At 35.6% G+C, this 25,021-nt stretch overlaps 1 protein-coding gene across 2 annotated transcripts in view; it reads left to right on the top strand.

The window, feature by feature from the left end:
- The window catches only part of dspb (desmoplakin b), a 37,079-nt gene extending 12,108 nt beyond the window's left edge, over positions 1–24,971 (top strand). Inside the window, exons 7-24 of one of the 2 annotated variants that reach the window (XM_039690102.2) lie at positions 635–802; positions 3,432–3,536; positions 3,628–3,723; positions 5,310–5,435; positions 5,523–5,675; positions 7,377–7,531; positions 7,626–7,752; positions 8,997–9,183; positions 9,354–9,529; positions 11,408–11,586; positions 11,730–11,868; positions 13,492–13,685; positions 14,349–14,511; positions 15,432–15,515; positions 16,678–16,785; positions 16,879–16,977; positions 18,655–20,481; positions 21,270–24,971. In XM_039690102.2, coding sequence (XP_039546036.2) covers positions 635–802; positions 3,432–3,536; positions 3,628–3,723; positions 5,310–5,435; positions 5,523–5,675; positions 7,377–7,531; positions 7,626–7,752; positions 8,997–9,183; positions 9,354–9,529; positions 11,408–11,586; positions 11,730–11,868; positions 13,492–13,685; positions 14,349–14,511; positions 15,432–15,515; positions 16,678–16,785; positions 16,879–16,977; positions 18,655–20,481; positions 21,270–24,521 — 7,338 coding nt within the window. In that variant the 3' untranslated portion in view covers positions 24,522–24,971. The remainder of the gene's footprint in view (positions 1–634; positions 803–3,431; positions 3,537–3,627; positions 3,724–5,309; positions 5,436–5,522; positions 5,676–7,376; positions 7,532–7,625; positions 7,753–8,996; positions 9,184–9,353; positions 9,530–11,407; positions 11,587–11,729; positions 11,869–13,491; positions 13,686–14,348; positions 14,512–15,431; positions 15,516–16,677; positions 16,786–16,878; positions 16,978–18,654; positions 20,482–21,269) is intronic. The other variant, XM_039690103.2, reaches the window with a different exon arrangement.
- The last annotated feature ends 50 nt before the right edge of the window (positions 24,972–25,021 follow it).

The following is a 25,021-nucleotide window of genomic DNA, read 5'->3' as shown; positions in this document are numbered from 1 at the left end:
GTTTAATTTAGTTTAGTTTAGTTTAGTTTAGTTTAGTTTAGTTTAGTTTAGTTTAGTTTTAGTTTAGTTTAGTTTTAGTTTAGTTTAGTTGTAGTTTAGTTTAGTTTAGTTTTAGTTTAATTTAGTTGTAGTTTAGTTTAAGTTTAGTTTTAGTTTAGTTTTATTTTAGTTTAGTTTAGTTGTAGTTTAGTTTAGTTTAGTTTAGTTGTAGTTTAGTTTAGTTTAATTTAGTTTAGTTGTAGTTTAGTTTTAGTTTAATTTAGTTTAGTTTAGTTTAGTTTAGTTTAGTTGTAGTTTAGTTTAGTTTAGTTTTAGTTTAGTTTAGTTGTAGTTTAGTTGTAGTTTAGTTTTAGTTTAGTTTAGTTTAGTTTAGTTTTAGTTTAGTTTAGTTTAGTTTAGTTTAGTTTTAGTTTAGTTTAGTTTAGTTTAGTTTAGTTTAAGTTTAGTTTTAATTTAGTTTAGTTTAGTTTAGTTTAGTTTTAGTTTAATTTAGTTGTAGTTTAGTTTAGTTTAGTTTTAGTTTAGATTAGTTTTCGACTTCGTTTGGAAACACATCTACTGTTAATCAAATGCAGCGGCACATCCCGTGTGTCAGTGTGTGTGCAAGTTACAAACATCATGGTTTGATCTTCAGAAAAGCTCGTACCAGCGCAGCGTTCAGCTCCAGGACCTGCACAACATCATCGAGGAGATCTCGGGTCAGATCATGTGGGTGAACGACCGCGAGGAGGAGGAGCTGGTGTTCGACTGGGGCGATAAAAACATTGACGGCTACCTCCCGCAGAAACACGAGGCCTTCTCGGTGAGAGCGACCGCACACACTCACACACACACACACACACACACACCTGTGTCCATGACTGACGATGTGTGTGTGTGTGTGTGTGGAGTCTACTGACAGTAATGCAAAAATATTTTATCCAGCACAAATATCTAAAGACTCTTAAATCAAGATACGTTTACTTGAGAAGCAAAACTGATTGAGCATAAACTGCATAAACATGCAAGATATTAATAATGCACAATGTTTGATTAAGAAAAATATAATTCATGTCTTCCAGTCATGGTCATTGATACTGGCTCGTCACCCAAAAGCATTTTACATTTAATTAATCATATTACTCATAATACAAATACACAACCTAAAATTATTTTTGCACCAAGTTACACAAATTGTAAGTCACATTGTGAAAAATATTGTTTTGCAATGTTGATTTAATTGTTATTTTATTATGTTTCTGCCAAAAAGGGCATTTTGTTTTTTTGTTTTATAAATGCATTTTTAAATTAATGTATACAATGTGTGAGTATTTTGTTTAATTATCCACTTGATTAAACTATAACAGTTAAGTTACTTGCAATAAAATATATTTATTTATTTAATTATTTTGCCAAGGCAACATTTCTATTCATGCACTAAAATATCTAAAACTAAAACTGAAATAATAATTAATAAATAACTATGTAGGCATAATTAAAAAAAAATTAAAATTTTAACTGAAATAAAACATATTAAAAAAATGGATGCAAAATATTAAAAAAATGCATGCAAAATATTAATAAAATATATACTAGTATCTCAGTTATATTAAAATAAAACATAATATTCAATGCTGGTTTAAAATAAAATAAATAGTATTTAATGACAGAATAGAAATAGAAATTAAGAAATAAAATGGAATATTATTTGATGCTGTTTTAGAATAAATAAAATAGTATTGATTGAAACAGAATAAAAAATAAAATAAATTTTTATAAATAGAATAGAATATTTATTTGATGCTGTTTTAGAATAAATCAAATTGTTTTCAGTGAAATAGAATAAAATAACATGCAAATTATGAAATAATAGTATTTGATGTTGTTTTAGAAATAAATATATGTGTGTGTGTATGTGTGTGTGTGTGTATATATATATATATATATATATATACTATATATATATATGTATGTGTATTTATTTCTAAAAAAACATCAAATACTATTTTATTTCATAATTTGCATTTTACTTTATTCTATTTCACTGAATACAATTTGATTTTACTTGTGTGTGTGTATATATATATATATATATATATATATATATATATATATATATAAATGAATAAAAGTTATTAAATAAAAAATTTAAGAAATTTTCAATACATTTATTTATTTAATTATTCGTCTAGAGAATGAAAACTGACGAAACATCATTGTGAAAATGAACAGTGGCCTAGTTTAACTTAACTGTCACCGTCCCACAGGTGGGACGTTTGCCACTATATTTTTAAAACAATAATATCTTAGAAAATACCTTAAATAATATTGACAAACTATATATCATTTGAAAGCTTACAATCTCTAGTTTTCATATTTGGTGACTGATTTTCAAAATATATTACAGAGGAGCCATAATTTATCAATATAAAACAAGAATATTTTCATACTCATAAGGCGTGTTCAGACCTTTATTTTAAAATAGCAGTAAACATGAAAAATCATGAAAAAATGGTAGATACCTCAGTTTGTTTTCATGCCAAAAGTTCAAAAGATAGAATCCATTCAATTATTTTGGAAAAAAAAGGTCTGAAAAGTTTGAAATATCAAGAAAAAAATAATAAATTCACCATTTGTGACGTGTCAGCTAGCTATGACTTACATGCGTGTTCTTTGTATGTGTTTCTTAGAGGTTCAATTCATATCAAAATCTGCCAAACTTCCCATGCTACTTCTGAATAGGATCTCTACTTCAGAAATTGTATGAAAATTGTGAAAATAATGGTTCATATCACTCAAAACAGGAATGCAGACGCCCTTATATGGGCAGTAATGGAGTCTGATTGTGCCCTAGTGAAAAAGTTTGGTACTGCGCTCAAACAAAATCTCACTGAAAGCTCATTTTTTGAGATATCAACCTAAAATTTGAAACACAACTTGTTCAGATTTTTGGCTTTGATCTTTCTGCCATTTTAGAGTAGCCCAGGTTTTAAAAATATATATTTTATGTAAAATATGAATAATTAATATTTTTACATTGTACATTTCCATAAACTCAAACTTCTATAACTTTTTTTCTGTTTCACTTTCTTAATTTATTTCACTTCTACAAAAATCTGCCAAATGTCTTCTTTAAAACAAGACCAATCATATGTCTATATTCCAAAGCATTCTTGAATTACAACCATTTAAGTTCGAAATGTGCATTTTCATGTCTATTCAAAAAAGGGGGGGTGACAGTTAACAGGTTAAACCTTCATATTTTTGACATTTTCTGCAGTAAATGCACTTTAACAGCAGGCTGGTTGACATTGAACAGAAGGTTCTGATTGGGTTGTGTGTGTGTTGCGCCCTCTTGTGGACTGTTGATCTAAACATCTGCTCTGGTATTAACGTTATTTGGAAATTAACCCCTTCCGCTTGAGTTTATTTCCAGCCGTTCTCCGTTTCAGAAACTCATGAGTGATCTGGAGCAGAAAGAAGTTCAACTGAACGTCCTGAAAACGAAGGTGGACAGTCAGATGAAGAACAAACACCCGGCGTCAGACAAGATCCAGGTGAGTTTGTGTGTGTGTGTGTGTGTGTGTGTGTGTGGTGTTCAACCCGTCCTGGGGTGTTTCTCACTCTGTTTTGGCGCTGTTCCTCAAGGCCTACATGGAGACGCTGCAGACCCAGTGGAGCTGGCTTTTACAGATCACCAAGTGCATCGGCGTCCACCTGAAGGAGAACGCACAGTACAGCCAGGTGGGACACACACATCTCACACACTCACACAAGTCTCGAAAAAAAAATATTTTTAATAATTTATTTAAAAAAATAATAATTTAAAAAATAATAATTTATTTAATTTATTTAAAAATATTTTTTTATTTAAAATTAAATGATTTTTATTTTATCAAATTTATTTTTATTTTATTTTATTTCTTTTTATTTTGTTTCTTTTGAAATAGTAAAAACGCTCAAATGGAAATTTAATGAAAAAAACTAGAAATAATTTATAGACATAAAAAGCTAATAAAAATGTCAAAATCAAAACACAACTAAACTAAAACGTTAAGAAAACATTACATTGAAACAAAATAAGTTTATTATTAATATTTTTAATTAGTTTTTCATTTTTATGTAATCTTGTTGCCAAAAACATTTATGTTACTTGAAATACATGTCGACTAAAATAAAATACTAAAATCCTAACTATAATAAAAAACTTTAAAAATATTTTATTTAAATATGAATTTATTAAAATTAATTTTAATAAATTAATTAATTTAAAATTAAATTATTTCTATTTTATTCCTTTGTATTTAGTTTCTTTTGAAATAGTATAAACCATTAAAATGGAAACTTAATGAAAAAAACTTAATTTATAGACATAAAAAACTAATAAAAATATCAAAATCATAACAACTAAACTAAAACTTTAAGAAAATTACATTGAAACAGAAAATATGAAAATAAAAAACGAATTAAAAATATTAATAAAAAACATTCAACTTATTTTATTTAATCTTTTGCCAAGAAACATTTCTAAGTTTTATGTAGTGTAACTTTAATCTATAATCCAGTTGACAATGCACTTTAAACTTTAATTAATCCAGTTGCCAATGCAACTTTTTTTTGTTTAATTTTAAATACTAAAATAACTAAAACCAAAACTGAAATAAAAATGAATAAAAACTAAATAGACTAAAACAAAACCTAATAAAAATTAGAACACAACAAACCTAAAGGATATAACAAAATTACAATAAAATACATTTTAAATATTAGCATTTCAAATTTTTATTTAATTTGACTTGAAATACTAAAATAACTAAAACCAAAAAAAAAATAGAATGACAGATTTAAAAAATAAAAAAATAAACCTAATAAAAATGAGAACACAACAAAACTAAAGCTTATAACAAAAAAATACAATAAAAATAAATTAAAAATATGAACATTTTCTAATTTTTATTTAGTTTGACTTGTAATACTAAAATAACCAAAACTGAAATAAAACTAGATTTTAAAAAAATTAAAAAATAAATAAAAAATGAAAATCGCACAACAAAACTCAAGTTTTTAAAAAAAGTTATGAAATGGAAAATATTAAATTAAATTTTATTTGATTATAAACAGTAATTACTGAAATAAATGAACTTTTGCACAATATTCTAATTTTCCCAGTTTCACCTGTGTATATATATATATGAGACACAGTTTGCAGTGTTTGTAGTGCAGTATGAAGCTGTCAGTGTGTGTTCTGGTGTTTGATCAGGGCGTTGTGTAGATAATTTTATTTGATGATAAACAGTAATAGCTAATGCTAAAAAGCGTGTTTTCTGCAGTTCTACAAGGAAACGTGTGAAATGAACGCCAAACTGATGAAAGAGCGCGACGGCCTCTGCAAGAACTTCTCCTGCGATAAAACCACAGCGCTTCACAAACTGCTGGATCTGCAACAGGGGCTGGAGGTGAGGACCGCTTCGGGTGTGTGTGTGTGTGTGTGTGTGCTCCTGGAGCTCTGCAGGGTGCTGACCGCGCGTGTGTGTGTGTCTCAGAGAGAGAGAGAGCGCCTGACGGAGCAGAGAGCGATGGTGCAGCAGCTGGTGCTCAAATCCAAGAGCATCATCCGACTGAAGCCCAGAAACCCTGAGGAGAAGATCACGGGCCGGATCCTCGTGCAGGCGCTGTGCGACTTCAGACAGGACGAGGTGACCCTAAACACATCTATATATTACAATAAACGGATCGTTCACCCAAACATGACAACTCCCTCGTGTTATTCAACCCGTCAGGCTTTCCTTCATCTTCAGATATTTGTGATTAAATCTGAGAGCTGTCTCGCTCCTCCATAGGCTTCTATTGTAATTGAAACTTCCCGGAACAGAAAGTTATTAAAGACATCGTTAAAATAGTGCGTGTGACGACAGCGGCTCAACCTTAAGATTATCAAGCGGCGAGAACACTTTCTGTGCGCAAAAAACACACAAAAATAACGACTTCATCTTCTTCTCTGTGGCCTCGAGTGAGTTCTCGTAGTGTAACAGCGCAGCGCTTCTGGTGTACGTCACACGCAGGCTCACGATTGGCCGACGCTGGTCATGTGTGTGATGCGCTGCGCTGCTACACTATAAGAACTCACTCGAGGCCACAGAGAAGAAGATGAAGAGACTCTTTTAAACCATAATTTGGGTTTCCGCGGGGTCTTAAAAAGTCTGAAATTCTGAACTTTAAATTTAAGGCCTTAAAAAGTCTTAAAAACGGCTAGATTTTCATCTGAGGTCTTAAATTTGACTTAGTCAGGTCTTAAAAAGATTTTACCCTCGTTCATTTGCCAAAACTCTGGCTGCAGAAAGTTATTACAAAGTAGTAAAAAAGTATTGAGTTTTAGCCTACAAAGCGGAGCTCTAGTGCAGGGGTTCAAACCGGTTCGAACACGCCGCTCGCGTGCTAGCATTAGCTCGTGGCTTAATACGAGGTAGCTCGCCAAGAGGCCGTTCATACACCAGGTTTGCGCGCTCAAGTTCATTCAAATATAGTCGCGTCGCATCCACAGCGAGATTGAAAAAATTTCGTAAACGAACCGAAGAATCAACCAATCAGCTCCTTCCGTATCAACATTGGATCGCGGTGCACCCAAACACTAGCGCTGTTTTTCTCTTCTCCGTGAATAAATCTTGTAGCAGAGCTAACGTTACAGCAAGCGTTTCTCGGTGGTGGAAATCCATTGGCTACTAAAATGTCTTTGTCGTTATGGAGAGCGCAGTGCATGGTTGCTTAGCAACGACAGACGCAACAGGAAAATCGCCCCAAATTTTACTATTTTTTGACTCGATCTTTTTATAAAAGATTATTTAAAGGCTGAAATACGTGAGGTTTATCTGTTTTGACTATTTTAACCTGTTGCAAGACACTCCTTTAAAATCTGGCCATCATTTTTAATGGTATTTTAATGTTTATGTAAACAAAAAGTGCATATTCATGCTAATTTTATTTGCTGGGTTTAGACATACATTTGGCAACATTTGGATTTCATAGTAATCATGAAATGAAATGTTCATGCCATTTCATCTCTGGGTATGATCAACTAAAATCAACTATAATTGTGTTTTTACAGTATAAAATGCAAAGTGCAAATTTCACCTACACACACACACACACATATTATATGAAATCATTTTTTCCGAATATTTTCTTATTTCAATTTTTGGTAATGCGTTGTGTAGGTCTTAAATTTCAATGTTTATGGTCTTAAAATGTCTTAAAAAGGTCTTAAATTTGACTAATATTCCAAACTTTTTACATTTCTGTGTAAATTCTTCATTGGGGACAAGAAATAATCAAATCAAGTGTTGGTTTGGAGGGTTATGCGTGTGTCACAGTTATTGTGTGTGTGTGTGTGGCATCTGCAGAAGACGATCCGTAAGGGAGATGAAGGGATCCTGAAGGATAACTCGGAGAGAACCACATGGCTGGTGACGGGACCCGGAGGAATGGACATGCAGATTCCCTCTGTGTGTCTGTTAGTGCCGCCACCAAACCCACTGGCCATCAACCTGGCCAACAAGTACGACTCTCACACACACACACACATGATATGACCGTGATCAGTGTGTTGTGTAGATATGACCATGTGTGTGTGTGTGTGTGTTTGCCTGCAGGAACTCTCAGATTTATGAGGCCATTCTAACCGTGTGGAATCAGCTCTACATCAACGTCAAGAGTTTGATCTCCTGGCAGTACTGTCTCCTGGACATCAGCCGGGTCAACTCACTCACCATCAGCATGGTAACCGCACAGGAACACACACACACCCGGCATATATATATATATGGTGTATTCATACATTTAGATGCTGAGTAATAATAATGAACTACATGTACTCGTGGTTGCATGTAATTATACATAATTTATAGATATTTTTATTGGAGCAGGGACACTTAAGTATTTGTTACCTAAAAATAAAAAAATAATATGATTTGCTTAGCAAGGCCGTATTTATATGATCAAAAATACAGTAAAATTGTGAAATATTATTCTAATGTAAATCATCAGTTTTCTATGTGATTATACAGTAAAGTGTAATTTATTCCTGTGATCAAAGCTGGATTTATCATCATTACTCCAGTCTTCAGTGTCACATGATCCTTCACAAATCACTCTAATATGAGGATCTGATGATCAAAACACAGTTATGATTATTATCAGTGTTGAAAACTGTGATGCCTTTTATTTTTCGGTATTTTCGCTGAATAGAGTTAAAAAATAACAGCAACCTTTTTGTAACATACAGTAACATTATAAATGTCCTTACTCTCACTTTTGATCAATTTAATACATCCTTGCTGAATAAAAGTGTTAATTTCTTTAAAAAAAAATATATGTATATAATAAACAAAAATACTAATGTGCATTTTATATGCTATATTTATATATATATATATGTATATACACAGTAGTAGAGCCCGACTGATAAAGGATTTTGAAGGCCGATACCGATACAAATATTTTTGGGTTTTAAAATCTGATATATCGGCCGATATTTTATTTATTTATTTGAAACTGGACATGATTGTCACAAATTTTGTCATGCTTATTTGAGTTAAGAGAACTGATGGGGACGTTCTTTTAATTGTTATTCAAGCAATGTATGTCTCGTGAACAACTCAACGGGTGTTGCCAACAGGGACGGTGTAGAGCGCCCTCTGGTGGACAAACTATACAACTCCAACACTCATGACATGGTTCAAGCGTGTTTCGTCCGTTTTTATTTTATTTTTGAAATATTCATTTATCGGCCATTATAACTGCCGATACCGATAGTTTGGAAAATGCCTAATATCGGCCGATAATATCGGTCTGGCTCTACACAGTAGTCAACATTTGAAGTGGATCAAAAAAGTTCATCAAAGTAGTTTGACGGTTATTGTTCAAACTTCAGGTATAACTTTGAAAGGTTTTGATCCGCTTCATATATAGCTTTGATAACTTGGCATTAACCCAGGCTTGTGTTGGCTGGTGTGTGTGTGTAGCTGGCCAAGATGGGTCCGGAAGAGACCAACAGCATCATCCGCAGTCTGGAGATGCACTTCCAGGAGTTTAAGAAGCACAGTCAGGGGTCCGAGCTGTTCGGGGCCGAGGACCATCAGCTCATCGAGAATCAGCTCTCGGGAGCCCAGCAGCACTACGGCAAACTCACGGTGGAGCTGCCCGCGTACGGTTAGTGTCACACACACTTCAGTCGTGTTCGCGGGTCCGTGTGAACGGGGATCGTGTTGACGGTGGTGTCGTCTGGACGCGGAAAACAGGAAAAATGTCTCACTTTAAGCACAGCGTTGTCATGTAAACGTGTGGACATGGCCTATAACGGTGTTGTGTGTGTGTCGCAGTCGCTGGCGGAGAAGGATCGGAGTTTTCTACGGCCGTGAGCGTCAGACTCCTGAACGAACTCAACGCTCTGAGATTCAACGTGGAGCGGGCCGAATCTTCCCTCGTCACTTTCCTGTACATCCCGTTAGGAGAGGACGGTCCGGAAGAGTGCAGTCGCCACATCGCCAGCACACAGGTGAGCATCACACACACACACACACACACACAGTTTATATACTTATTTTTATTAGCATTTCTTTTTTGTTATTTTATTTGTTAAACGTTTATTTAGGAATTTATTGCATCTCATTTTTTTTATCTGATGTTCATCAAAGATTTAATTTTTATATTTTTCATGTTAATTTTAGTTAGTCAGCTCGTTATGAATTAGCTTTTATTTTTAATGTTCATTTTAATTAGTCACTTTGTTATGAATTAGCTTTTATTTTTATATTTTCATGTTAATTTTAATTAGTCAATTTGTTAAGAATTTGCTTTATTTTTATATTTTTATGTTAATTTTAATTAGTCAATTCGTTATGAATTTGCTTTATTTTTATATTTTCATGTTAATTTTAATTAGTCAATTCGTTATGAATTAGCTTTTATTTTTATATTTTTAATGTTAATTTTAGTTAGTCACTTTGTTATGAATTGGCTTTTATTTTTATATTTTCATGTTAATTTTAGTTAGTCAATTTGTTATGAATTTGCTTTTATTTTTATATTTTCATGTTAATTTTAATTAGTCAATTCGTTATGAATTAGCTTTTATTTTTATATATTTAATGTTCATTTTAGTTAGTCACTTTGTTATGAATTAGCTTTTATTTTTATATTTTCATGTTCATTTTAATTAGTCAATTCGTTAAGAATTTGCTTTTATTTTTATATTTTTCATGTTCATTTTAATTAGTCAATTCGTTAAGAATTTGCTTTTATTTTTATATTTTTCATGTTAACTTTAGTTAGTCACTTTATGAATTAGCTTTTATTTTTATATTTTTCATTTTAATTTTGGTTGGTCAATTCGTTATAAATTAGCATTTTATTTTTATATTTTTCATGTTCATTTTAATTAGTCAATTCATTATGAATTAGCTTTTATTTTTCATGTTTTTTCAATTAATCAATTCGTAATGAATTAGCTTTTATTTTTGTATTTTTCATGGTAATTTTAAATAGTCAATTCGTTAAGAATTTGCTTTTATCTTTATATTTTTCTTGTTAATTTTAAATAGTCAATTCGTTAAGAATTTGCTTTTATTTTTATATTTTTCATGTTAAATTTAAATAGTAAATTCATTAAGAACTTGCTTTTATTTTTATATTTTCATGTTAATTTTAAATAGTCAATTCGTTATAAATAAGCTTTTATTTTTATATTTTTCATGGTAATTTTAGTTAGTCAGATCGTTATGAATTAGCTTTTATTTTTATATTTTTCATGGTAATTTTAGTTAGTCTGCTCGTTATGAATTAGCTTTTATTTTTATATTTTTCATGGTAATTTTAGTTGGTCAATTTGTTAAGAATTTGCTTTTATTTTTATATTTTTCATGGTAATTTTAGTTAGTCAATTCGTTAAGAATTTGCTTTTATTTTTATATTTTTCATGCTATTTTTAGTAAGTCAATTCGTTATGAATGATTTTTTGAAAATATTTTTCATGTTAATTTTAGTTATAATTTTGTTATGTGCTTTTGACATAAAAAAACTGCTATTATCTTTATTTTTAATTTTTAGTTAGTTAGTTTTTATTTATTTTCTGTTAGTAATTTTAGTGCTTTAACTCAAACTTATTTCAGTTTATTGCCAAGGCAATGTTTCTAATTTTCATTTTGTTTAAATTTTTACGACTAATATTTATATTTTATTTAAATTTATATTTTATAGGGGCAGGTTCAGGGTTAGCAGATATAACCCAGTTCTTGTAATTGCTATAAAAGTACGTACTGTAGTGTATACATGTGGAATAAAGTCCTGCTGAAATGCTTCAATAGTCTGGTTTGATCATGTGACCCTGATGCGAGGACGCTCTCAGACATGTGTTGGTGATGTCTGGTGTGTTCAGGTCTTTCAGAAGGACGTGCAGACTCTGAAGGGAGAGTTTGTGAGTCTGAGAGAAAGCGTTGAGGCTGAACTCAAAGACGCGAAGGACACCGATAAAGCCAGATACCTGCGGGGTCAGCTGGAGGTCATCAGCCAGAGTCTGGCTAACCTGGAGAACTACACCGCCGCACATCTACAGAGGTACACGTGCTCTTCCATCAGTTCATGCCTTTATTTCATGGAAAAGGGACAGTGCAGAGTTTTTTAAATGGTTGAAAGTGTGCATTTATTTGGCCAAAAATACAGTAAATCATAGCCGTCCTCACAGTTTTTGGCTGTTTCAGGTTGAGTTTGGTGAAGGCACTGCTGAAAGATCTGCTGAAGGCTGAAGACGTGGTGAAGGTTTATGAAGCTCGACTGATAGAGAAGGAGACGGTGTCTCTGGACCCGGAAGAGATACAGAAATACCAGAAAGTGCTCCAGGTAATCATCCCTGAAGCTATTATGACCTTTATATGATCCCATACATCTCAAATGTGAGTTTTCTGATGGAGAACATGTTCTTGCATTCAAACTGTGAAATATTGTGCAACACCATGAAGAATTCAGGGATCTCAAGATTGATTTTAATGGCCAAAATTATAATTCTTAAATACATTTGTGTTGTTTTAGGGATCTTTCTGAAAACCTGCTAAAATAATTATTTCTGTGCACAGCCCTTAAAGGGATAGTTCACCCAAAAATGAAAATTAGCCCATGATTTACTCACCTAGGTGTGTATGACATTTTCTTTCAGACGAATACAATCGGAGCTATATTAAATATCTGGCTCTTCCAAGAGTGATAATGGCAGCGAATGGTAAATGTGCATTTATCCATCATAAAAGTGCGTCTATACATGATAAAAGTGCATCTATCCATCATAAAAGTGCATCTATCATCATAAAAGTGCATCTATACATGTTAACGTGCGTCTATACATGAGAAAAGTGCATCTATACATGATAAAAGTGCATCTATCCATCATAAAAGTGCATCTGTCCATCATAAAAGTGCATCTATCCATGATAAAAGTGCATCTATACATGATAAAAGTGCATCTATCCATCATAAAAGTGCATCTGTCCATCATAAAAGTGCATCTATACATGATAAAGTGCGTCTATACATGATAAAAGTGCATCTATCATTATAAAAGTGCATCTATGATAAAAGTGCGTCTATACATGATAAAAGTGCATCTATCATCATAAAAGTGCATCTGTCCATCATAAAAGTGCATCTGTCCATGATAAAAGTGCATCTGTCCATGATAAAAGTGCATCTATACATGATAAAAGTGCATCTATCCATCATAAAAGTGCATATATACATGATAAAGTGCGTCTATCCATCATAAAAGTGCATCTATCATCATAAAAGTGCATCTATACATGTTAACGTGCGTCTATACATGATAAAAGTGCATCTATCCATCATAAAAGTGCATCTATCATCATAAAAGTGCATCTATCCATGATAAATGTGCGTCTATCCATGATAAAAGTGCATCTATCATCATAAACGTGCATCTATCATCATAAAAGTGCGTCTATCCATGATAAAAGTGCATCGATCCATGATAAAAGTGCATCGATCCATCATAAAAGTGAATCTATCATCATAAAAGTGCATCTATACATGATAAAAGTGCATCTATCATCATAAAAGTGCATCTATCCATGATAAAAGTGCGTCTATCCATCATAAAAGTGCATCTATCCATCATAAAAGTGCGTCTATCCATCATAAAAGTGCGTCTATCCATGATAAAAGTGCATCTATCATCATAAAAGTGCATCTATCATCATAAAAGTGCGTCTATCCATCATAAAAGTGCATCTATTCATGATAAAAGTGCATCTATTCATCATAAAAGTGCATCTATCATCATAAAAGTGCATCTATTCATCATAAAAGTGCATCTATTCATCATAAAAGTGCATATCATCATAAAAGTGCATCTATAGATGATAAAAGTGCATCTGTCCATCATATCCACATACAGTATCTGTCCCTTTAACTGTCCATAATGATTTATAACGAGCACTTCTTCTCCAAACGCAGAGCATGCACAGTGATTTGGAGCAGAAACATGATGTCCTGCATTCGCTGGTGTCTGATCTGAGTAAAGTCCAGCAGTGTAATGATCAGACGGATCAGGGCCGGTACAGGTGTGTCATCAACATCTCCCAGTACGCCGAGCACGTCAGCCAGCTGTCGGACCGATGGAAGCGCATCCTTCTACACATTACCAGCAGGTCAGATACGCTATCCATAACCCTTCTGCAACCTTTTTTGTCTTTTTCAATTTAGTTTTTTTTTTAGGATCCCTATTCCACTCTACAGATAAAGCGTTGTAGAAGTTTGAAAAAACAGAAGTGAATCAATCAAAACTAACTTTAGCTGGAACTTTTGATTTGACTTGATCTGAGTTAAAATGTTTTGCATTTCTATTGGAAGTTGACTATTTCACACCCATTTCCTTCCTTTTAATAAATCTATTTTGCCCTAGGTACACAAAATAGCTCCTCTCAGGACCTTAAGGACAAAAACGTCCCCATTAAAACTGCCAAGGGCCATTTAACTATAAAATGATGCAGTCTTTGTTAATAGGCTTTCAATCTGATGGCTTTAAAATGAAAAAAAAAAAATGTATTTTTTACCAGATGGTGCCATGTTCTCAGGTTTCACCTACAGTATTAAAGGGTTAGTTCACTTTGAAATTAATTTTTGATATGTTTTATCTTACCTCAAGGGCATCCAAGATGTAGGTGTCTTTGTTTCCACAGTATTTTCAATTTTGATATTTTTAGGTCAAACCGTTCTTGTCTGTCAGTCATATAATGGAGGTCTATGGTCACCACCTCAAAGAGCATACACAGAGAAGTCCAGATTAAACATGCGACGCTGTGTTTTGTCAGGTATGATGACCTGGACTCGTTCCTCCCTCAGCTTCAGCGGTACCTACAGGACAGCTCTCGTCTCAGCGGCTGGATCGACGAAACCCAACGGCAGATCAACGCTCAGCAGTCCATCAAGACCGATGACATCACAGTGTACGACCAACTCGTCAACCAACAGAAAGTGAGCTTGGAACCATGTTCTTGAGTAGACCAATTAACCCATCACCCAAAAAAAAGTCATTTCAACCAGTGTTATATTACTATCATTGAGATACTATTAGTATTCAGAGTTAGTTTTAGTCATTTTGTGATGCACTCATCGATTTCCGGCCCAAAAGCTCTTTAAAACCAAGAGAAGAAGAGGAAAAAAACCCGCTCAAACATTTGAATTTTATTGCCATGTTAACTGAGGTTTATAAGGGACATTTTTATCTTCGTAAAACAAAATAATAGAAATGAATTGATTTCCTGGGGGGAGCAATGCAACAGGACAACAGATCTTGGCAAATACATGCAAAGAAAATAAAAAATATGTTTTTTTAAAAGCAAGAGATTTGCATGAATGGATAAATAGGTGGACGGACGGATGTTGAAGGCATTGCAGGATATCAGAAAAACATGTTGATATTCTGGAACATCATATTAGAATATGATCATGTGACACTGAAGACTGGAGTAATGATGCTGAAAATCCAGCTCTGATCACTGATTATAAATGACACTTTACTATATATTCACATAGAAAACTGATGGTTTACACTGGAAAAATATGTCGCTGTTTTTAATCAAATAAATGCAGCCTTGATGAGCAGAAGAGACTCTTTCAGTAACCTCATGATCCTAAACTTTTTTTTTTTTTGTATTTCAGTTTTAGTTATTTTAATACATCAAGTTAAATTAAATAAAAGTGAGAAATGTTGCTTTGGTAATTAGCTGAATTAAAATAAATGTAAGTGTTTTCATTTCAAGGGTTTAGTTAACTATGATATCCCTGATTTCATCTGAATCCACAGTGTCATATTCATCGAGTCGACTTGTTTGATTTAATTAAACATTTCAAAGGCTTCATTTAACATTTGTGCTCTTTTATAATGTGTGCAGGCTTTAAACGCCGATATAAAGGCGAAGAGAGAGCTGTTGGAGACGGTGCAGAATAATGGCGACGCCTGCATAAATGCCATCAAGGTATACAAAACTAATGATGATGTTTCGTAATTATAACAATTTTCTTTTGTCTCTGAAATTGCTTCATCTTGCCTATTGTTCACCAGTTAACAATAATTTTGTTTACACTTTACATTAGTACTTTTATCATTTCAACATATGCAAATTAAAATCAAAATTTAATACACTCACATGCATGTATATATTTAAGAAAATGTGTTATTCATATATAATATATATATATATATATATATATATATATATATATATATATATATATATACAGTATTTATGTGCAAATAATTCTAAAATATATACATGCATGCAATTGTATTTATATATGCAAAATAATTATACACAGCACACACACATATATCATGTATACACAAACTTTTATTTTGGATGCGATTAATCACGATTAACCTTTGCACAGCCCTATTAATTACATTAGTTAACATCAACTAACAATCAACAATACTTATTTTTTAAACAGTATTTTTTAATCTTAGTTAACTAAATTTAACAATTAAAATCAAAATTTAATACACTCACTTGCATGTATATATTTAAGAAAATGTGTTATTCATATATAAAATATTTATATTTATATATAATATAGATTATGTATTTATATATATATATATATATATATAGTATTTATGTGCAAATAATTCTAAAATATATACATGCATGCAATTGTATTTATATATGCAAAATAATTATACACAGCACACACACATATATCATGTATACACAAACATTTTGGATGCGATTAATCACGATTAACCTTTGCACAACCCTATTAATTACATTAGTTAACATCAACCAACAATCAACAATACTACTTATTTTTTAAACAGTATTTTTTAATCTTAGTTAAAACTAAATTTAACATTTACTAATACGTTATTAAAATCAAAGGTTGTATTTGTTAACATTAGTTAATACACAATGTGAACTAACATGAACAGCTGTGTTTTTACTAACATTAACAAAGTAAATAAATAAATACTTTAACAAATGAGCTGCTCATTTTTAGTTCATGTTAGTTCATACATTCACTAATGTTAACTAATGAACCTTATTGTAAAGTGTTACCAATAAAATACCTCAAGTTTTCAGCCCTAGTCTTGCCAGTAGTTAAGCACAGTAATTTAATTCATAATTAATTGTCTCTGTGTAGAACTATGAGCTTGAATTGGCCTCTTACGGTGCTGGACTGGAAACCTTGCTCAACATCCCCATCAAGAGGACTGTCCTTAATTCCCCATCTAAAGTCATTACAGAAGAGGTACACACACTTTCCCAGCCAACAAAAACAGTCATTTTATTGCAATATTGTCTTATTATTAATACCATATTTTGTATTATCTTCGTCCCCTAGGTCTCTTCTCTAAATGCACACTACTTAGAATTGCTCACCCGCTCAAGTGATCACCACAAACTCCTTACGGCTGCCCAGAAGAACATGCAAGACCTGAACGTATGCAACACACTCTCCAACACTAACCCTAGAGACGCACGATTCATTCAAACACACTCACAAAACCCATCTCTGTGCATCTTCTCAAATTGCAATGAGACAACTGTGGTTTTCCACCAAAATAAAAGCTCCATGGTTTAACATTTGAAAATGAAGAAATTATGACAGCTGTAAATTTTAAAGTTATACTGTAAAATACAATGGCATGTTAAAAAAAAATATGTATCTTAAAAATATTTATGTTAGAGTACGATAGTAATATTTCTAGAATATTTAAAAATAAATATTTGTAGTATATCGATTTGACGGAACTAATAAAAACTTTAGATATAATAAATTGAGATATACTAGAAATATTATTATTTCTAATATTACTACTATTGCTAGATGCTATTAATCATGATAAATTGATTTGACAGCACATTACATTAAACATTAATTGATTCAAAAGTTTTAATTATGTTTTGAATAGTGTTTTTTTATTTTAAAGTGAAATAAATAATATAGATATAAGATATATTGATATATAATAATAATATATAAAAACATTTTAAAAATTAATAACTTGTAATATTTTGCTGTAAAATAAAAAACTATTTTTTTATTTTAAAGTGAAATAAATAATATAGATATAAGATGTATTGTTTTTATTATTATTATTATATAATATAATATATAAAACATTTGTAATATTTTGTTGTAAAATAAAAAACAAAGTATTTGAGAAATAATAATAAATAAATAAAAACATTAAACTAAATAATACATATTTTTCAAAACTGTTAATATTACTATACAATAGTAATATTTATAATTTATTTTTTTATTTATTATATAATAAATAATATAAATATGTATTATTATTTTCTAGTCATTAATATATATTTAACTTTTTTTTTTTTGCCAAATTGTGCTGTCAATATCCATTTTTATTAGAAAATTGCAATAGGATTTTTAGTAACACTTTATTTCCATAGTCTACTTTAGACATTTTACTTGGCAAGGCAAGGCAAGGCAAGTTTATTTATATAGCACTTTTCATACACAGTGGCAATTCAAAGTGCTTTACATGGAAGAAATTAAAATAATCAAAAGTTTATTTTAAAAGTCTAAAGTTTAATCAAAAGTCAAAAATAATTAAAACAGTTTAGAATAAAAAAAAAATCATAATAGTAAAAATAAAATACAGTGTCGAAAATAAAATGTATAGTACAGTCGGACGAACAGTGGCAAAGTGCTCATTCAGTAAATGCAATCAATATAAATAAAAACAGTTAAGAGTAAAAATAAAATAAAATAAAGTAATACCCCTAACTAACTATAAGTAACTTTGTAACTAATGGTCATTAGAGTATTAGTAGAGTATTAGTTTTTATAATCCCCAACAGATATTCTACTGACTATAAGTAACTTTGCAAGTTCACGTCAACTTACTCTACTAACCCGAACCCTGACCTAACAGTCTACTAATTCTCTAATGAGAGTTAGTTGATGTAGTTGGAAAGTTACTTATAAAAAGTTGACTATGAGGAAAAAAAAAATGTTTTTCCTCGGATCGCGTTGCCTTAACGAACACTAAATATGCTTCGGTGAACACACAAATTCTTTAATAGTTTTACGAGTCAAGTCAACAGACATTTTGATCAAATGTGTAATGTTTTATGCGTTTCTCTGCAGATGATGAATACCGAGATTGGGATGCGCAATGAGGAAATTCAGCAGTTGAAAGACGTCATTTTGAATCACACTGCCATGAATGCCTCTTTGCAGGAGGCTCTCCTTAAATACAAGCAGGAGCTGGATGAATCCCAGAGACACCTGCTTTCTCTGGAAGAGGTGAAGAGGAATGAGACTTGGAAGTGTATGACCACACAGGACAGCCTCGACTCTTCTACAAACCGTCTTCAAGAGCTTACGGAAGAAGTACGTCGTCTCAAACAACAGTTGGAAGATATGGAGAGGAAAAAGAAAGTCGTGGAGGAGCGTTATACGTTTTTGCAGGAAGAATACGATCAAACCATGCGCAAGAAAGTCAAAGAGCTCGAGACGGCCAACTGGACCATGAAGGATCTGGAGAAGACGGTGTCTGAAAGGACCCGAGAGCTGGAGCGTCTGCGCAAGGAGTTGGATGACGAGGCTCGGCGCTTCAAGGAGGCGCAGACGGAGCTGGCAAAGGTAAGGCAGGAGCACAGCATACAGATACGAGAGGTGAAACAGACCTACGAGTCTCAAATCCACGTCACTCAGACCAGCATGCAAAAGCTTTCGCAGCAGAAGGAAAGTGATTTTGCCTCCATGCAGCTGGAGTTTGAAAGAGTAGAGGGAGAATCTAGAGAGTTGAAGGAGCAACTGCAAACGCTTCGTCTTTCCCTCAACCAAGAGGAGGTCGAAAGGAGACGCTTGGAAGAGGAGGTGCAGAGACTCAGTGCTTCGAATGCAGAGGAAAGCCGAAAGAGGCACGAGCTGGAAGCACAAGTCCAGTTGATGCTTAGTCAGAAACGTGAAGCTGACAACAAAGCAAGGGAGGTACAAGAGAGCTCAAGTCGGACAGTGCAGGAGAAAAGTGTCGAGATCGTCCGCCTCACACGGTGTCTTGAGGAGGACCAGCGTCTGAAAAGATCTTTAGAGACTGGGACAAGGCGGCTAGAAGGGGAGTTGGCCGACCTCAGATCTAAGAACGAAGCCTTGAACGGGGAGTTGTTGCAGCTTCGCTCCTCCGACAGTCAATTGAGCCTGATCCGGGTTGAGTTGGAGGCCCATGCCCTTGAGAAGGGACGGAGTGAACAAACTATCGTACGCCTGCAAACGCGCATCCAAGAGCTCCAGGAGGAGCTGAAACGCCTGGAAAGCGAGTTGGATAAACAGCGGAGAGTGGCGGAAGAGGAGGCCGGCAAGCGAAGGAGAACGGAGGCGCAACTCGAAAAGAGTAGCCAGGCCATGCGGGAGTACACCACGACAATCACCACCCTGCGAAAGAGCCAGGAAGAAATCAGTCTCGAGGCAAAACACACGGACAGCGAATGCAAGCAGTTGCAGGAGGCCTTAGACCGTGCCTTGAAGGAGAACAAAGCTTCGTCTCAGAGCTTGGCTGCCTTGAAAGCCGAAATGAACACTTTGAAACTACAGCTCACGCAGGAGCAGGGGCGCGTCCAAGACTTCAGCAAGCGCTACGAGACCCTTCACCGAAGCATGGAAGAAAAGACTTGCGCATTGAACATGGCCACTGCGGAAACCGAGCGCCTGCAGAGGCTCACCGAAACCCTTACTAAAGATCGGCTCCGCTTGGACGAGGAGTTGCGCTCCGTGCGTCTAGAACACGAGGAGCTGCTCAAAGACAAAAACCGCGGGAATCGGGAAATGGCCGAGCATGTCGCAGCTTTGCAGAAACAGCTCGAGTCCAGCCAGCGTGCCGGTGCAGAGCATGACAGGCTTATGCGACAGCTCTCCAGAGAGAGAGAAAAACTGCAACTGGAGATAGAAAATGTACAAAAACAAGCCAGAGAGGTACTAGGATAAATAGAAACTAGAGTTCTCGAGTTTTATCCTTAAAACCTGTAGATTTAGATAGTGGCTGGCTGCATGCATCTCTCTCGCTTTCTCTCTCTCTCACTTCTCATTATGCAAATGGTTAGTCTTGACATGCAAAATATGGCCCACTGAGATCATGCACCATTTTTGCATGTTTTAATGTGCATGTTTGACCTATCTCCGCAGAATAATCAGATTTGCATCTTAATTACCTTACAAGCTTCCATGCTGCACGCTTTTTTGCATTATGAGCAACAGCATCCAATCAGATACTTTCACATTCAGATGACACTTCCCATTCCAACTCCAAACCACATCTGAGATGCATCACTTTAGCCTCTATCGTGATTTTGATCCTTTAGAACAGGGATGCCAAACCTTGGTCCTGGTGGACTACTGTCGTGCAACTCCAATCCTAATCAAAAACACCTAAGCCAGCTAATCAAGGTATTCAGAATAGCTTGAAAATAACAGGTAGGTGTGTTGGAGCGTAAGGATGCCCTCCAGGAGCAGGTTTGGCTATCCCTTCTTTAGAAGCTGAGCAATGTACTTAGCTTGAAAACCAATCAGTTCTGTTTTTTAATTGACAATGAATGTTACAAATCTGTCATATCTGAAAAATTATACACAGTAGTCAACATCTGAAGTGGATCAACAATACCCGTTCTTGTCTTAGGACAACTTTTTTTGATCCACTTCAAATGTTGACTACTGCATTTTAAATGATAGAAGACTAATTTTAATGTTTATGTTTATTGTTGCAGACTTCCTCCGTGATCCAGACGTCCCAATCCCAGTGCAGCAATCTGCAGCAAGAGCGAGATGGTCTCCTCGAGAAAACGACGGCAATGGAACAGGAAATTACGCGCTTGAAAAAACTCGAGGACGAGCTGGAACGAATCAAACTCTCACTGGAGTCTGAAATACGTCTCAAATCACAGATGCAGGAGGATAACGAGAGGATCAAGAAGGATTTTACCCAGTGGAAGAGCAAATGTGCGATTCACGAGGAACAACTTCGACAGCACATCTCGGAGCGTTCTGGCTTGGAGGGACAATTTAACTCGGTCAACACCGAGATGGAGAGGTTGAGGACTCATCTGAAGGAAGCGGAAGAACGTTACAGGCTGTTGTTGCAGAACTTGGAACAAGAAAGGGCACAGATGCAGGCGCTTCGAGACTCACAGCAGAAGGAGTTGCAGAAACTGCGGGAGAAATCAGAAGGTGCTGCCAAATACACTCAGACAGACCAAACCGACGACTCATCGCTGGTCTTCGAAGGCGTCCGCAAGAAGGTCACGGCACAACAACTGCGTGACTGCGGTGTGATTGACAAGGTGACCTTTGAGCAATTGATAAACGGGCAGCGGACTGTTCAGGATGTATCTGTTGACATCAGGCTCAATCTTAAAGGCACAGGAGCCATTGCCGGGCTGGAAACAGGACCTAAAGGCAAGATGACCTTCACAGAGGCCAAGAAACAAAAGTTGATATCAGATGAGAGTGGAAACATGCTCCTGGAGGCGCAAGCTGCCACAGGGTACATCGTAGATCCCCGAGCTAATGTGAAGATGACGGTTGAGGAGGCTTGTCTGAATGGACTTGTGGATGAAGCTGACAAGAACCAGCTGTTGATTGCAGAGGCCGCCTGTGTTGGGTTCAGGGATCCCAAAACTGCGAAACTCCTGCCTGCTAGCCAAGCCATGAAAAAAGGACTAATCGACCGGGAAACAGCTCTGCGTCTCCTGCAAGCTCAAGAGGCGGCGGGAGGCATCCTTGATCCTATCCTTAGCGTCTACCTCTCCAAAGATACTGCCATGGACCGTGACCTTGTTGATGAGGATCTTTATCAAGCTCTAAATGCCAGACCAGATTGCTACATTGATCCAGACACTGATCTACATGCTAGCTATGTTACCCTCAAGAAGCGATGCAAGGCTGACCTTAACACTGGCTTGCTCCTGCTTCCAGCTCCCGAGAAACCCTTGACTGTACCGGGACTGCGTAGCGAAGTTAACGTATCGAATCTGGTGGATGCAAAATTGCTGGAACCTTCGGACGTGGATCAGTTGAGAGAGGGCAAGATTACCATCCAAGACATTGAACACAGGCTTCGGGCTTATCTCAGGGGGTCAACTTGCATTGCTGGGATTTATGACGAGGCCAACGACTGCACCTTGCCTATCTACCAGGCCATGAAGAATGGGCTTCTGCGACCTGGCACTACCTTGGAGCTTCTGGAGGCCCAGGCCGCCTCAGGCTTCATGATTGATCCCATTCACAATGAGTACTATACAGTCGAGGAGGCCTGTAAGAAAGGACTGGTGGGTGTGGAGTTCAAAGACAAGCTTCTGTCTGCCGAGAGAGCAGTAACTGGGTACAAAGACCCAGCCACCGAGAAGATGATTTCCCTGTTTGAAGCTATTGAACGTGGTCTCATAGAGAAAGGGCACGGCATTCGCCTGCTGGAGGCTCAGATTGCTAGTGGTGGCATAATTGACCCTAAACACAGTCACCGACTTGATGTTGATGTGGCGTACCAAAAAGGCTACTTTGATGAGGAGATGAACCAGATTCTTAAAGACGAAGGAGATGACACAAAGGGTTTCTTCGACCCAAACACTGAGGACAATTTGACCTACTTGCAGCTGAAGAGCCGCTGCATCGCAGACAAGAAGACGGGACTGGTGCTTCTGCCTCTTTATGATAAGAAAAAGATCCAGCAGAAGAACTCCTCGAGGAAGAGACGGGTACTGATAGTTGATCCGGAAAGTAATAAAGAAATGACGGTGCGTGAAGCCTACGAGAAGAAACTCATAGACTACGAGACCTTTCTGGAATTGTGTCAGCAAGAGTGCGAGTGGGAAGAAACCGTAATTACCGCCGCTGATGGCTCGACCAGTACAGCTATAATGGACATGCAAACAGGCATTCAGTACGACTTGCAAGAACTGCTAGCTAAGGGAGTGATTAGCCAAGATGTCCTTGATAAATATCGTTCAGGAATCGTCACCCTTACTGAGTTTGCAGATATGATCACCCAAAAGACAAAGACCCTCAGCAAACCCCTTAGCTCATCTGTCATCTCCTCCTCATCATCATCATCATCTCAGATGACCATGAAAAGTCAGACAATCAAAACCGAAACTGTTAAAAAAGTCGAGAGTACCTCCACTGCCCAAGATCCATTCTCAACAAACTCCTCCAAGCATATTTCCAGCATGTCAGTCAAACTGACCCCATTAGTAGAAATAATTGAGGAACAGAGTCCAGTTGGGGCAATTTTTGACACAGAGAAGCTGGAGAAGATCAGTGTGTGTGACGCTATGAAGCGAGGAATCATCGATTCCATCACAGGGCAACGGCTCCTGGAGGCACAAGCTTGCACCGGTGGGATTGTGAACCCTGAAACCGGTCGCCGTATGTCTATTCAGGAAGCAACCCGCGTCGGTGTCCTCGATGAGGACATGGCTAACCGGGTAAAACCTGCCCAGAAAGCATATATTGGTTTTGAAGATGTGAAAACCAAGCGTAAAATGTCCGCCGCCGAGGCCGTCAAAGAAAAGTGGCTTCCGTACGAGGCTGGCCAGCGCTTCCTTGAATTCCAGTATTTAACCGGCGGGCTTTTCGACCCAGAGCTCGGGAGCAGACGTTCACTTGAGGAGGCTTTGCAATTAGGCTGGCTGGACATGAGATCGGCTCAGAGGCTCCAGGATTCACGTCACCACCCAAAAACCCTAACCTGCCCCAAGACCAAGCTGCGGATATCCTACAAGGAGGCTCTGGAAGCTTGCATGAACGAGGAGAAGACGGATGTCCGAATGCTTCCCGCCGCCACGGTTTCATCGCGAGGAATCAGCAGCCCTTACAACCTCTCCAATCCAGGATCTGCCTCGGGATCTCGGAGTGGATCCCGTAGGGGCAGCGTTGATTACAGTTTATCCCCTTCTTCCTCGACCAAATACAGCAGTTTTAGCTACAGTAGAACCTCTTTCAGCTCCAGATCACTCTCCTAAACAAACGTTTTGTACCGTGCAACATTATACAACATCAACAACTATCCATCAAAGTATTTTAAGATAACGGCACGAGATTATTAGTATCGATAATCATCTAAACGAATCAGCATTTTTTTGACCACCTTGTGTACATGTTTGGAAAATAATTGCATTTCTTAAATCTACATTGAATGTATTAATTTGGACACATTTAATTTAGCATGTTTTCTTATATTATGGGGGTTATCTGCTTCTGAGTTTTATTAAACGGATATGAAAATTGTTTATAACACTAGATTGGTAAAGATGTTTTGTTTTTGTTTTTAAACTAATACTGTTGAATGGCTGTATTTTTTTTTTCTAAAAGTTTCAGTGCCTTCACTTTACCTTTGTACTACCCTGAGTTACTCAGTGACTGTAATAACTTCAGCTTCATTGCTTAAATAAAGAAAGAACTCATAAAATGTATGATTTGTATGAATAATTATTAGCTGGGTGCAAATTTATATGAGATTTTA

The sequence above is a fragment of the Pimephales promelas genome, chromosome 13, assembly GCF_988280905.1.
Source record: "Pimephales promelas chromosome 13, fPimPro1.hap1.1, whole genome shotgun sequence".
NCBI lineage: Eukaryota > Metazoa > Chordata > Actinopteri > Cypriniformes > Leuciscidae > Pimephales > Pimephales promelas.
Note: the sequence above shows the minus strand (reverse complement) of the source record. Positions and strands in the feature narration are given on the sequence as shown.